Source organism: Ranitomeya imitator, chromosome 10 (assembly GCF_032444005.1).
Source record: "Ranitomeya imitator isolate aRanImi1 chromosome 10, aRanImi1.pri, whole genome shotgun sequence".
NCBI classification, from domain to species: domain Eukaryota; kingdom Metazoa; phylum Chordata; class Amphibia; order Anura; family Dendrobatidae; genus Ranitomeya; species Ranitomeya imitator.
The window spans coordinates 36139159-36155473 of record NC_091291.1 but is presented as its reverse complement, the minus strand read 5'-3'; the positions used below and the strand labels follow the sequence as shown (position 1 = coordinate 36155473).

Here is a 16315-nt window from a genome sequence, read left to right as displayed (position 1 = left end):
TAAAAATACGAAAACAGCGAAGAGTTTAAATCACATGTCTTCTTCATCCTTGCCCATACTTGCTCTTTTGCGACGGCTTGCGCTGTTATGCCTAGAAAACAATATTTGGTGTAGAGCCACCGTGGTGGCGGAGGTTGACGAGAATATCATTAACCCATTGTTATTTTCCAATTGGCAGGATTTCAGAATCCAGCAGCCCAACGCGCAACCCCTGGGTATCCTGTGTCCACTGTCCCTGTGGGATACAGTGGCCAATCATTGATGCCCTTAATCCGGGCCTCCGTTTCGCCAGCTATCTGGCAGGTGTATGGTAAGGCTTGGGAGGAGTGGTGCTCACTAATTCGGGGTAGGCCAGTCGATAAATGCGATCAAGCACGAAGCGCGGTGACGACTGATTTTCTAATGCGGATGAGAGAAGAAAGGGCCTTGGGCACCTCAGCACAACGGAAATTATCGGGGCTAGCATTTTTCTTTCAATTATTGGGATGGGTAGACGTAACTAAGTCCTTCTGCATAAGACAAGCCATAAAAGGTTGGAAAAGGCTTCAGCCGAGCCAAGAATGTCGCCGCCCCATTTCTCTGAGACTATTGCAGGACCTGATTGCTATATCCCCGTCGGTCTGCTCATCGCAATATGAGGCAGCCCTCTTATCGGCAGCTTTTGCGACCGTCTTTTTCGGAGCACTGCGTATCAGTGAATTGCTACCGCGGGCAAAAAATGCGTCGGAAGGAGGCCAAATTAATGAGGACATGGTAATATGCAGCGACACCCTGCGCATCAGGGTTAGAAAATCCAAATGCGATCCCACCAGTAGGGGTACATGGGTCCTCGTTAACTCCACAGAGGGCCCAGCTTGCCCGCTAAAAATGGTTAGAAGATACGCCGTGATAAGACACGCTGGTAGATTTTTCTTCACTCATACAGACGGGTCTCCTCTGACCAAGTACCAATTCCAGGCAATGTTCAAGCTATGCTTGGAAAAAACCGGTGCAAATCCAAAAGAGTACGGGACACATTCGTTCAGGATAGGGGCGGCCACAGAAGCGGCTAGAGCAGGAGTGTCAGAGGCCGAGGTGCAGAGAATGGGTCGTTGGAAGTCCGCATGCTTCGCCAGATACATAAGACCTGACTTGCTTAATTAACATGTGTTGTCTCTTACAGGGGTTAAAGTTTGGGTTGTAGGAGATTCCTACGTTCACTGGGTCGAAAAGAGGGCCAAACTGCGGCCAGGAGGAACAAATCTTTACCTCCCGGGCATAAAAGTAAACTGGAGGGGTATCAGAGGCCTCCAGTGGAAACAGGTGTTTAAGGAGATGGTTGGCATAGCAAGGATGGCGGAACATCCGGTGATAATGGTGGTACACGCGAGTGGCAATGACCTGGGCAAACAAAAGGTGGCCGAATTGTACAAATGGGTGACAACGGATATGGATCGGTTCAGCTGTCTATTCAGGAACATGATACTGGTGTGGTCAGATATAACACCACGGGCCGTCTGGCGAGGAGTAAGAGATAAAAAAAGCCATAGAGCGGACAAGAAGGAAATTCAACGCGCGGATTGGAAAATATGTGAGAGGAAGAGGCGGTATCGTGATCCGTCACCGCCCGCTACAAGGGGATAACACGCCACAATTAAGACCGGACGGAGTTCACCTAACCGACATTGGCCTCGATATTTTTCTGTCTGGTTTACAGGATGGGGTTGAACAGGCCTTAGCATCGAGGGGTGGGGTCGGAATCCCGCGTAGTTAATACACGGGATCCTCCGTGGCAGAAAAAGCGGAGGAGGACAAAGGTCGTAACCGCTCGTTAGGCCAATTCCCCTGTCGATCACGGACAGGAGCTCGGCGCGAGCCGCTCGTTACGATATGTAATTGCCCTTTCTCTGATTATTTAATTAATAAACTGTGACCGACCTGTTCAACCCACCTAGGACTGTGTGTGTTTCATTACGGGACTGATGGGAGGGGGGAAGGCACTGGTTACGACACCCAGGTCTCCACAGTCTGGCAGACGCGGTACTGAATAAGGTACGCGTCTCTGACTGGGGAGCACACAGAGAGCTGACGAAAAGGTGGTCTGTGCCATTTCCCCCCTAGCATCACTCCCACCTTAGTGATGCACTAATTAGAAGACCCCCAGCCGGCCAGTGGGCACTAGAGGGGAGGGGTCCTACGGCCACTCCTACAGGGGTTAAATCCAGGTGTCCGGCCGGGAACTTTCTCTTTCACTCCCGGCAGGACACCTGGAAGCTTTTGTCCCACCCACCCTCCCTTTTAAAGGCTAATGATTAAACTAACCCGCAGGAGAATGTAAATGTGTGAATTATGTTATAAGATTAAAAAAAAAAAAAAAAAATTTATTACGTATGTTGTTATAACTAACCCTGGTAACCTTTATTAAGTCACAGCGGAAAAAGCGGAGGAGGGCAAAGGTCGTAACCGCTCGTTAGGCCAATTCCCCTGTCGATCACGGACAGGAGCTCGGCGCGAGTCGCTCGTTACGATATGTAATTGCCCTTTCTCTGATTATTTAATTAATAAACTGTGACCGACCTGTTCAACCCACCTAGGACTGTGTGTGTTTCATTACGGGACTGATGGGAGAGGGGAAGGCACTGGTTACGACACCCAGGTCTCCACAGTCTTGCCCAGCCACGTAGTATATTGCCCAGCCACGTAGTATATTGCCCAGTCACGTAGTATATTGCCCAGCCTCGTAGTATATTGCACAGTCACGTAGTATATTGCACAGTCACGTAGTATATTGCCCAGTCACGTAGTATATTGCCCAGTCACGTAGTATATTGCCCAGCCTCGTAGTATATTGCACAGTCACGTAGTATATTGCACAGTCACGTAGTATATTGCCCAGTCACGTAGTATATTGCCCAGTCACGTAGTATATTGCCCAGCCACGTAGTATATTGCCCAGCCACGTAGTATATTGCCCAGTCACGTAGTATATTGCCCAGTCACGTAGTATATTGCCCAGCCTCGTAGTATATTGCACAGTCACGTAGTATATTGCACAATCACGTAGTATATTGCCCAGTCACGTAGTATATTGCCCAGCCACGTACTATATTTCCCAGCCACGTAGTATATTGCCCAGCCACGTAGTATATTGCCCAGCTACGTAGTATATTGCCCAGTCACGTAGTATATTGCCCAGCCTCGTAGTATATTGCACAGTCACGTAGTATATTGCACAGTCACGTAGTATATTGCCCAGTCACGTAGTATGTTGCCCAGCCACGTACTATATTTCCCAGCCACGTAGTATATTGCCCAGCACAGAGCCACGTAGTATAGAGACTTAAAAAACAAATAAACATATACTCACCTTCCGAAGGCCCGTTAAAGTCCTGCTATACTCACCATCCGCCGTCTTTCCCGCTCCTCGCCACGCTCCAGTGACCACTCCATTGCAAGCGGCAGCTTCCGCTCCCAGGGCTGGTGTGAGCAGGACCTATGATGACGTCGCGGTCACATGACCGTGACATCACGGCAGGTCTTTGTCGCACACCAGCGCTGGGAGCGGAAGCTGCCGCTTGCAATGGCTCGGTCCCGGGAGCGTCCAGAGGAGCGGGAAAGGCGGCGGAGGGTGAGTATAGCAGGTTTTTTGTTTTTTTATTATTATTTTTAACATGACATATTTTTACTATTGATGCTGCATAGGCAACATCAATAGTAAATAGTTGGGGACACACAGGGTTAATAGCAGCGGTAACGGAGTGCGTTACACTGCGGGCCGTTACCGCTGCCATTAACCCTGTGTGAGCGGTGAGTGGAGGGGATTACGGAGCGGGCGCCGGGCAGTGAGTGCAGGGGAGTAGGGGAGGGACTAATCGGACTGTGGCCATCGCTGATTGGTCGCAGCAGCCATGACAGGCAGCTGCCGAGACCAATCAGCGAATGAATAACCGTGACAGGAGGACAGACAGACAGACGGAAGTGACCCTTAGACAATTATGTATATAGATAGGGATAATTAAAGGGCTTGACTCAAATACCGTATTAGGGAACTGTCTAAGTCAAAAGAAGAGAGTCCTTCAATTTAGATTTTCATCAATTGGCCAAAGCAGAGAACAGCTATAAAGAGCGTGTCTACATGTACAACACGGACAGACCATTCATTTCATAAAGGCGCTATGCAATGTTTTATTTCCCGTGTGGTGGAGCTGCAGAGGAAATGAACACTTGCAGCTCCGTTTTCATGCAAATTATAGATGACTAGCTGAAGAGCCCGGCGTTGCCTGGGCATAGTAAATATCTGTGGTTAGTTATAGCACCTCACTTCTCTTATTTTCCCATCACGCCTCTCATTTTCCCAATCACATCTCTCATTTTCCTCCCTCATTCCCTCCTAACACTTGTCATTTCAACCTCACATCTGTCATTTTCTGATCACTCCACTATTTTTCCTCACTCCTCTCATTTTGCACTCACACCTTTTCATTTTCACCTCACACCTCTCATTTTCACCTCATCACCTCAGTATATACATGTTTGTCATCTCCCTTATATATAGTATACATCTGTATGTCATCTCCTGTATATAGTATATATCTGTATGTCATCTCCCCTGTATATAGTATATACCTGCTGTGTGTCATCTCCCCTATATATAGTATATACCTGAATGTCATCTCCTTCTATATATAGTATATACCTGTATGTCATCTCCTCCTGTATATAGTATATACCTGTGTGTCATCTTCCCTGTATATAGTATATATCTGTGTGTCATCTCCTGTATATAGTATATACCTGCATGTCATCTTCTATATATAGCATATACCTGTATGTCATCTCCTCCTGTATATAGTATATACCTGTAGGTCATCTGCTCCTGTATATAGTATATACCTGTGTGTCATCTACTCCTGTATATAGTATATACCTGCATGTCATCTTCTATATATAGCATATACCTGTATGTCATCTCCTCCTGTATATAGTATATACCTGTAGGTCATCTGCTCCTGTATATAGTATATACCTGTGTGTCATCTCCTCCTGTATATAGTATATACCTGTATGTCATCTCCTCCTGTATATATATGTACCTGTATGTCATCTCCTCCTCTATATAGTATATACCTGTGTGTCATCTCTCCTGTAGATAGTATATATCTGTGTCATCTCCCCTGTATATAGTATATACCTGTGTGTCATCTCCTCCTGTATTAGACCTTGTTCACACGTTATTTGCTCAGTATTTTTACCTCAGTATTTGTAAGCTAAATTGGCAGCCTGATAAATCCCCAGCCAACAGGAAGCCCTCCCCCTGGCAGTATATATTAGCGCACACATACACATAATAGACAGGTCATGTGACTGACAGCTGCCGTATTTCCTATATGGTACATTTGTTGCTCTTGTAGTTTGTCTGCTTATTAATCAGATTTTTATTTTTGAAGGATAATACCAGACTCTTGTGTGTTTTAGGGCGAGTTTCATATGTCAAGTTGTGTGTTGAGTTGCGTGTGGCGACATGCATGTAGCGACTTTTGTGAGATGAGTTTTGTGTGGCGACATGCGTGTAGCAACTTTCTGTGTGTCGAGTTGCATGTGACAGGTTAGTGTAGCAAGTTGTGTGCAGCAAGTTTTGCACATGGCGAGTTTTGCGCATGGCGAGTTTTGTGCATGGCGAGTTTTATGTGTGGTGCCTTTTGAGTATGTGCAAGTTTTGTGTGAGGCAACTTTTGCATGTGTGGCAACTTTTGTGCATGTGGCAATTTTTCCGCGTGTGCAAGTTTTGCGTGTGGCGAGTTTTCCATGAGGTGAGTTTTGCACTTGTGGCGAGTTTTGCGTGAGCCTAGTTTTTGCATGTGGCGAGTTTTGCGGGTGGCGAGTTCTGAGCAGCGACTTTTGTGTTTCGACTTTTATGTGGCGAGGTTGGTGTATGTGTGGTGAAATGTGTGCTGAGGGTAATATGTGTTCAAGCACGTGGTAGTGTGTGGCGCATTTTGTGTGTGTGTTCATATCCCCGTGTGTGGTGAGTATCCCATGTCGGGGCCCAAACTCGCTCTCACTCTTTAAGTCCCCCTTGTTCACATCTGGCAGCTGTCAATTTGCCTCCAACACTTTTCCTTTCACTTTTCCCCATTATGTAGATATGGGCAAAATTGTTTGGTGAATTGGAAAGCGCGGGGTTAAAATTTCACCTCACAACATAGCCTATGATGCTCTCGGAGTCCAGACGTGTGACTGTGCAAAATTTTGTTGCTGTAGCTGCGACGCCTCCAACACTTTTCCTTTCACTTTTTTCCCCATTATGTAGATAGGGGCAAAATTGTTTGGTGAATTGGAAAGCGCGGGGTTAAAATTTTGCCTCACAACATAGCCTATGACGCTCTCGGGTTCCAGACGTGTGACTGTGCAAAATTTTGTGGCTGTAGCTGCGACGGTGCAGATGCCAATCTCGGACATACATACACACATACACACACACACACACACACACACACATTCAGCTTTATATATTAGATTTCTGGGCAGGGCCTGTTTTAGGCAAAGTGGGGCCCTAGGCAAAGTTTAAAATGGGCCCAAATGCTAACATATTGCACATCACACTGAAGCATTTCGGTTGTATTTACATGCGCTGATCTCAGGCCGCTAAGCGAGTGTGATCGACAATACTGAAGTGCTCTGTGGCCTCCACCTGTCCCCCCGCTATTCCCCGGCCTCTCCCCTCTGTCAATCCCTTCACTGGCTCCCCATTACTTAGAGACTCCACTACAAAACCCTAACCATGACGTACAAAGCCATCCACAACCTGTCTCCTCCGTACATCTGTGACCTTGTCTCCCGGTACTTACCTACCTGCAACCTCCGATCCCCACAAGATCTCCTTCTCTACTCCGCTCTTATCTCCTCTTCCCACAATCGTATACAAGATTTCTCTCGCGTATCACCCCTACTCTGGAATCCTCTACCACAACACATCAGACTCTCGCCTACCATCGAAACCTTCAAAAAGAACCTGAAGACCCACCTCTTCCGACAAGCCTACAACCTGCAGTAACCACCGATCGACCAAACCGCTGCATGACCAGCTCTATCCTCGCCCACTGTATCCTCACCCATCCCTTGTAGATTGTGAGCCTTTGCGGGCAGGGTCCTCTCTCCTCCTGCACCAGTTATGACTTGTATTGTTTAAGATTATTGTACTTGTTTTTATTATGTATACCCTTCCTCACATGTAAAGCGCCATGGAATAAATGGCGCTTTAACAATAAATAATAATAAGTTATTGGACGTTTGTTTCCCGGCCTCTTTCCACCGTCTGAGAAAGAATGTAGGGGATAGAACAATCACTAATAGATCACTAAGGCTACGTTCACATTTGCGTTCTGCGGGGCTGCGTCGGCGACGCAATGCACAACGCAAACAAGAACGCATGCAAAACGCATAGTTTTGTGACGCATGCGTCCTTTTTTTGCCGGATTTTGGACGCAAAAAAAATGCATCTTGCGGCGTCCTCTGCGCCCCAACGCTTGCGGCAAAAAAGACACATGCATTGCAAAACGCATGCAAACGCATGTCCATGCGCCCCCATATTAAATATAGGGGCGCATGGCGCATGCGTCGCCGCGGCTGTGCCCGACGCAGCCCGGCAGAACGCTAATGTGAAAGTAGCCTAACAGATCACCATACAGTATCATGCTGCTGCTGAGAACAATGATTTTTATTCCGGCATAAACAATCCAATCACCCAATGAATATGCTGCATTTTGCTTGTTTAGTATAATACACCCCATACTCCTTCCTATATTATAATGTGCACCACAGTCCTCCATATTGTAAAATGCACACCCCATAGACCTCCATATAATATAATGTGCCTCATAGTCCTCCATATAGTATAATACACTCCCTATAGTCCTCCGTATATTAAAATACACTGCTCAGTCCTCCATATAGCATAATACACTCCTCATAGTGCTCCATATAGTATAATGCACCGCCATAGTCATCCATGTAGTACAATTCACTTCCCATAGTATAATTCACCCCATAGATCTTCATATAGTATAATGTATTCCCCATAGTCCTCAATACAGTATAATTCAGCCAACATATAGTATAATGCAGACACCACCCCACAGAGTATAATGCAACCACCCACAGATTATAATTTAACCCCCCCACAGAGTATAATGCAGCCACCCCATAGAATATAATGCAGCCCCCCATATAGTATAATGTAGCCCCCTCATAGAGTATGATGCAATCACCCCGCATAGAATGTAAATATAATACAGCCCTCCCATAGAATATAATGTAGCCCCGAACAGGATATAATACAGCCCACCTCCCCATAGAATATAATGTAGCTCCATCAAAGAGTATGATGCAATCATCCCTCATAAAATCTAATAAAGCCCCCCACAGAATATAATGCAGCCCTCCATAGTATATAACACAGCCTCCTCCATAGAATATAATGTATAATGTACCCCCCAAATATATAACACAGCCACATAGTATATAACACAGCCTCCCCCATAGAATAGAATATACCCCCATAGTATATAGCACAGCCCACATAGTAGTATATAGCACAGCCCACATAGTAGTATACAGCATAGCCATGTAGTATATGTCACAGCGCACACAGTAGTATATAGCACAGCCCACACAGTAGTATACAGCACTGCCCACACAGTAGTATACAGCTCTGCCCACACAGTAGTATACAGCACAGCCCACACAGTAGTATACAGCACTGCCCACACAGTAGTATACAGCACTGCCCACACAGTATTGTACAGCACTGCCCACAGAGTAGTATACAGCACAGCCCACACAGTAGTATACAGCACAGCCCACACAGTAGTATACAGCACTGCCCACAGAGTAGTATACAGCACAGCCCACTCAGTAGTATATAGAACAGCCCACACAGTAGTATACAGCACAGCCCACACAGTAGTACATAGCACAGCCCATACAGTAGTATACAGCACTTCCCACACAGTAGTATACAGCACTGCCGACACAGTAGTATACAGCACAGTCCACACAGTTGTATATAGCACAGCCCACACAGTAGTATACAGCACAGCCCACACAGTAGTATACAGCACTTCCCACACAGTAGTATATAGCACAGCCCACACAGTAGTATACAGCACTGCCCACACAGTAGTATACAGCACAGTCCACACAGTAGTATATAGCACAGCCCACACAGTAGTATACAGCACAGCCCACACAGTAGTATACAGCACAGTCCACACAGTAGTATATAGCACAGCCCACACAGTAGTATATAGCACAGCCCACACAGTAGTATACAGCACAGCCCACACAGCAGTATACAGCACTGCCCACACAGTAGCATACAGCAACGCCGGTATAGTTCAATGCGGCGGGCGAGTCGGCGCTGGTGGCAGGGGGGGCCCCTGCCTCACAGGGGTCCCATAGCAGCTGTGTGACTTGCCACTAGCTGGGGGCCCCTTGGGGAGCGGGGGCCCGAGGCAGCTGCCTGGTCTGCCTGCCCCTAACGCCGTCCCTGTTTCTGGGGAGCCCAGTAATGAGACACCATATCAAGAAAGGGAAACGGTTGCAAAAAACAATTTTACACAAAAGAGATCCGAAATGAGTGCAAGTTGCATGACTAGTAAAGTCGCGAGGCCGCGCAGGTGAGTGTGTGTTGTATCCCCAACTTTAGGACTCATGCACATACACACGTTGTCAAAATTGTTGGTACCCCTCGTTTAATGTCAGAAAAACCCCAAATGGTCACAGAAATAACTTGAATCTGACACATGTAATAATGAATAAAAAATCTATGAAAATGAACATCTATATAAAAATGTCGGTATTTAAGACGTACATCGATGAATCATTAATGTCAGTACAGCAAAAAGTAATCTATATTTTCCCTATAATTTGCATATCCTCAGCAATGTCCACAATAACAGTTTGGTCTTTTATTTGCTGTGTTAATAATTTTCTGTTTACTTAGGTAATGAGTTATACTCGGGCAGTAATTTCCTCCGGGAGAAGATAATTAATTTTCAGCAGATGATCCATCATCACATTGCTTGCTGCTGATATTGTCATTAATTTCACCTGAATGCAGTTATGTTAATATTGATTGCTGCAGCACCTGCCCAGACGCACAGGATTAAGATGGACACCAAAGCTGCTTATGTATTAGCCAAGGGCAGCTCAGCTCCGGTGGACTTAGTCTGTAACTTGTTGTAAATGATTAATCGTATTGCTGGAATACACAGAAAATCTGCTTCCGAGCACTAAAGTAGCCCATTTGAGACATTGGTAAATTTGCAAGAATTAAAAAATAAATAAAACAAGTTATAAGTATATAGTATATGTGATACCGCTTGTGCTAATAGGGTTTTTTTGGCTTAGGTTATTTTAAGCTGTTATTTCACATGATCACTTCATGCTTTTTTAGAAGCTGCTTTTATCAGCTGCTCAGCAAAAATTTGTGCACGGTATTTATTTTCTGTACAGTAATTCTCCAGTTTTAGTGCGGGGGTTGGGAGCAAAGAGGCTAAGACAGGTTAATATAATATAGTGTACAAATCTTTGCTGAGCAGCAGATGAAAGCAGCTTGTAAAGGAGCATGAGATAAGAGTGGAAACAACATTTCATCACAGCGTTTGGAAGAGAAGGAAGAAAGAATGCTCAAAGGGTAATTAAATGCAAAAAAAAGGTTTGAATATACTCTAATTGAAAATCTATTGATGAGGTCAACATAGACATATTAGAAAGTAGCATTGGTGGTGGTTCATGAGTCTGAACCTCATCCCCTTTAGTCATGGCCACACAGTTACGCATATTATCAGAAATCTTGGAAAACCTACTTTTAACCACCCCCAGCATTCAATACTCAGGACACAAACCCTACCAGCAGTTAGCTACACCAAGGCTAAGACTGGCCCACAGGGGAACAGGTGAATCCCCCGGTGGACCCTTGTGTAAGAGTAGGCCCAGCAACCTTTATTGTTTGGCACAGTACACTTGTACAGACAAGGGCAGCATATCAACATTCATATATACCATTCATCGGTATATAGAAACATAGACTAATTTGTGATCAAGGGTCAGGTTATATTGTGTATAGCTGAACAGTGGGCTCCCCAAAATCAATGTCACCCTTGGGCCCTGGGGACTCCTGTCCAACCCCAGATTCAACCTTCCATAATGACGTGTTGTAGTGCTCCAGTGTGGAGGAAGCCATATGTGATTAAGCTTGGATTGAAAGTGATATGTCAGAAGAAGACCTTGGATAGATGACCCTTTCAAGTCAACCTTAGGTGACATGTTCGATATATTTGAAGGATTTTAGAAGGGTACGCTCTGGGTTTTTTTTTATCTAAAGCAGCATTTCCTAAAACAAGAAAGAAAACCTCAACAGGTCAAGTCTTGAAGATTTCTTGAATGTTTCACTAAATTTGTACCTCTACAGGAAATACTCATCACGACCTGTTGAGGTTCCTCATCACGACCTGTTGAGGTTCCTCATCACGACCTGTTGAGATTCCTCATCACGACCTGTTGAGGTTCCTCATCACGACTTGTTGAGGTTCCTCATCACGACCTGTTGAGGTTCCTCATGACGACCTGTTGAGGTTCCTCATCACGACCTGTTGAGGTTCCTTGAGGCAACAAATTATGCAGAAGAAGACATCGTCTATTAATACTAGTTATACTTATTAGAAAAATAAAATATGACTTACTTTTCCATGTCCCACAATGAGTTAAGACCGCCAGTATCCCAAGACAATCTGCAATCAACTCACTCTTGGATGAGAGGTACAAGATATCTCGGGTTAGGATATATACGTATCTCTGGCAGTCAGGTTCCTGATGGCAGCACAGGCTTGGAAGAAGACGATGCTATTACGGGACAAAGGGAGGACACGGTGCATGTGTAATCTTCCTATCGGCATGGACATCAGTAAATTGGGATTCTCATAATCAGCTTTGTTAGCCTGGCTTACTAGCCTGCTCACACAGCACATTTCTATGACAAAAACCTGCATAGTAGTAGACAAGAGAAAAAATCTGATATATAAGCAATTAAAGATATACAAAATGCCAAAACATGGAAATATTTTACGCCGAAACCTACAATATTCTTCAACAATTATTGCATTCGAGATTTGCAGATTAAAAAATTAAGTCATTTTTTAATCTATTTGGTGAATACTTTTCATTCACCTTTTCTCGGCAGCTTCCCTGTAACGTGGGCCAGAACGTTTTTTCTTTTGTTCTTTTTTTGCTACATCAGCTTAGTTTTTCAATGGCACAATGTCGGGGTACAGATCCCTTATTGATTAACTTTCTTTTGTTGAGTGGATGGAGAGAAAAAAACAGCAATGCTGAAATAATTTTTGCTTGCTTTGTTTTAAATGTCATGTATTCACCATAAATAAATAGAGTATTTGGGTGAATAAGGTTACGGAAGAGCTAGATATGTATGGTTTTTATGTTTTACTACTTTTGCATTATAAAATCTAATGAAAAATGAGTTGCTTGTAGTTTGGTGTAGATCAGTGTTCCCAAACTCCGGTCCTCAAGAGCCACCAACAGGTCATGTTTTCGGGATTTCCTTAGTATTGCCCAGGTGATGGAATTAATGCCTGTGCAGGTGATGCAATTATCACCTGTGCAATACTAAGGAAATCCTGAAAACCTGAGCTGTTGGTGGCTCTTGAGGACCGGAGTTGGGGGCCACTGGTGTAGATGTTGATGTGTGAATATTTCTATGTGTGATAAAAAAGGGTTTTATTATATTCCTATGGCCAGTGTGTGTTCGGTTCTCCTATAGGCTATGCCAAAGGCCGTCCCTGAGAATGCGGGAAGTCTGTCCACTAGGGGGACCACACTAAGTACAGGAATATAGTTTACACTACACTAGGGATTAGATAGTTAGAGTTGGGATTGCCCCACAGTTTGAGAAGGTTTAGACCAGTTTTGTAAGTATAGGTTTCCAGGTTAGGGGCAGTCAGTCAGAGTCCAGGTCTCCGTCAAGTGCAAGTTCAAAGAGAGAGTCTACGGACAGTGGAAATAAAGCTGGACAAGACAGAGTTAGCAGGTGCAAGAAGAGGCAGATGCTGAAAGGTTGATGTCAATCCAGGTTTCCCCACAGCATGAGGACACATTCTAAGTTTCATCTGGATGCCGGGACAGTCTTGGGCTTGAGGTCCGGAAAGGTTATCGAGAGCCATACCCCTGTCCCCCTGTGAGAAAGGTGTCTGCATTCACAGAGAAAGGAAAGGATGGTGATTTTCAGGGAAGCTGTTAGGCCAGGAGGAGAGTCCCTAGGGCCGGCTAGGACAGTTGGGCAAGGGACAAATAGGGCAGAAAGGAGACGAAGACTGGCCAAGAGACATAGGAAACATCACTAAAATGGGATTATTTCGAATTCAGTATGCTGCTAAAGCTGGACCCGATCTCATAGATGGGAGGGTAGAAGGTACTCCTGAAGGAACTGTAAGTAAAGAACCAACTTCACAGCACCTCACACTCATGACTGACTGCTATTTAAAAGAGTGGTTTCAGGGCAATGAGAACTCAGTTCTGGCCCACAGCAAATCAGCCCTGTGCATGCCTTCAAGTGGCGCTGGGTGCAGGGTCCAGCCCTGGAAAATGAAGAGAAAGAGGAAATCAAAAAAAGCAGAAAAAGTAGAAACAAGAAAACAAAGCATTTAGCTTAAAGGTGAACAAGATGGTGGATGGTGGCCTTATTCCCAAGATGGGGACTACGGGGGGGTCTGAAGAAGAGAGCTCTGGCCCATCATGGGGGTGGTCAGCGTTTGATGACGTGAAAATCATGTGCCCGGCCCACCAAAGAAACGGCCACCAAGTGGTGTTCTGGATCCAGGATCCATCCCAGAAAAGGTGGAGCGACTCAGAAGAAGAAAGTGCAACCCAGGAAGAGAAACACCTCACCTGGTAAGAGATGACTAGATCAGAGGGTGCATCTAGGGGCGGAGTCAAGAGGAGTGACAGCGGAGGTATCGACCACGTCATTGGTGTGACCGCCGGAAGGATGGAGCCTATCAAGCGGGGAGCGCACCAGAACTGACTCACCTGCCCCATTCTGTTTTCTTCGCTTTAACAGAGAAGACGTGTTAATAGAGATCATGAAAAGGAGTCTCGCTAGTTGTGTTTCCCAAGAGGCCAAGGCGATGGACTTGATCTCTGGGTGAGGAGATTATATGCGCCTTTGGAAAGATTCCCAGCTGGGACCAAAGAAGAAGATTCTTCGCTGGCCGTCGCAGTCTATTAGGAGGCCACACCGCGTCCAGAAGTTGGCCTTATCCAGCACAAAGTTCACCTCATGTATTGGAGCCAGATAGGTGGAGAAGAGAAAATCCTGGCTTTGGAATACGTACCACCCGAAGGTCAGTGAACTCCCCCCTGGGCCGTCCACGTCTCCCCAAGTGGCCGAAGAGGAGGAGGAGAAGGAAGCCTCACTACATGCCCTCGTCTCCCTGCCTCGGGCTATGCCCGAAGCCTTTGATTGGGATTTTGGATGCTGGGATCCCCCGATCCCGGAGAAGCTGGTTTTCCCTGGCTTTTGCTGGCTGGGGGAACTCCCTAACATGGCAGAGGAAAGGATGCAAGCCAATGCCCTGGCCCGGGCGTGGCTGGCCGAAGCAGGCCCAATTAGTGTACTGAGGGGCTTGTGGTTGACGTCAATCACATCAAGGGCGATGGCTTCATTAAATAAGGCCTACAAAAATACTCCCATAGAAAGCATTTATATTTAAATCAATAAATCTTAATTTCAACAAAAGTAGGATACAAGAATATAAAAATAATTAAAAAGGAGATATCCTGCAGAATATGACAACATAAGCAGAGTACATGGATTTGTGTGAAATGTTCAATGCATTATTCGACAATTACATTGATATATATATTTATACTGTATATATATATATATATATATATATATATATATATATATATATATATATGGAAATCATCAATTTATCTTCCATAAGAAAATGGTACAATATTGCCACTTAGTGGTGTTTGACAGGTATGAATCTCAACACAAAGTAAATTTATTTCAGCTCTTCAATACAAAAAGTGAAACTCATATTATATAGAGTCATTACAGACAGAGTGATCTATTTCACGTGTTTATTTCTGTTAATGTTGATGATTATGGCTTACAGCCAATGACAGCCCAAAAGTCATTATCTCAGTAAATTAGAATACTTTATAACACCAGCTTGAAAAATGATTTTAAAATCCATAATGTTGGCCTACTGAAATGTGTGACAGGAAATGCCCTCAATACTTGGTCGGGGCTCCTTTTGCATCAATTACTGCATCAATGCGGCATGGCATGGAGGCGATCAGTCTGTGGCGCTGCTGAGGGGTTATGGAAGCCCAGGTTGCTTTGATAGCAGCCTTCAGCTCGTCTGCATTGTTGGGTCTGGTGTCTCATCTTCCTCTTGACAATACTCCATAGATTCTCTATGGGGTTAAGGTCAGGCGAGTTTGCTGCCAATCAAGCACAGTGATACTGTTGTTTGTAAACCAGGTATTGGTACTTTTGACAGTGTGGACAGGAGCCAAGTCCTGCTGGAGATTTCCATCTCCAAAAAGATTGCTCCAAAGAGCACTAAAATTTCCTGGTAGACGGCAGCGCTGACTTTGGTCTTGATAAAACACAGTGGATCTACACCAGCAGATGACATGGCTCCCCAAACCATCATTGATTGTGGAAACTTCACACTAGACCTCCAGCAGCTTGGATTATGGCCTCTCCACTCTTCCTCCAGACTCCGGGACCTTGATTTCCAAATGAAATGCAAAATTTACTTTCATCTGAAAACAACACCACTGACAACAGTCCAGTTCTTCTTCTCCTTGGCCCAGATAAGACGCTTCTGGCGTTGTCTATTGGTTATGAGTGGCCTGACACAAGGAATGTGACACTTGTAGCCCATGTCCTGGATACATCTGTGTGTGGCGGCTCTTGAAGCAATGACTCCAGCAGCAGTCCACTCCTTGTGAATCTCCCCAAATTTTTGAATGTCCTTCAGGCTTACCCTCCTTGTGGAGTGTGTCAATGACGCCTTCTGGACATCAGTCAGTCAGCAGTCTTCCCCATGATTGTGGAGCTACTGAAGGGACCTTTATAAACACTTAGGAAGCCTTTACAGGTGCTTTGGGTTAAGTATTCTTATTTACTGAGATAATGACTTTTGGGTTTTCATTGGCTGTAAACCATAGTCATCAACATTAACAGAAATAAACAAGTGAAATAGATCACTCTGTCTGCAATGACTATAACATATGAGAT

The 16315-nt window shown here is 45.0% G+C and overlaps 1 protein-coding gene across 1 annotated transcript in view; it reads right to left on the bottom strand.

The window, feature by feature from the left end:
- Positions 1-11913, bottom strand: part of LOC138650943 (tubby protein-like) — a 34394-nt gene extending 22481 nt beyond the window's left edge. The window contains exon 1 of the mRNA XM_069740830.1: positions 11724-11913. Coding sequence (XP_069596931.1) covers positions 11724-11731 — 8 coding nt within the window. The 5' untranslated portion in view covers positions 11732-11913. The remainder of the gene's footprint in view (positions 1-11723) is intronic.
- Between the last annotated feature and the right edge of the window lie 4402 nt (positions 11914-16315).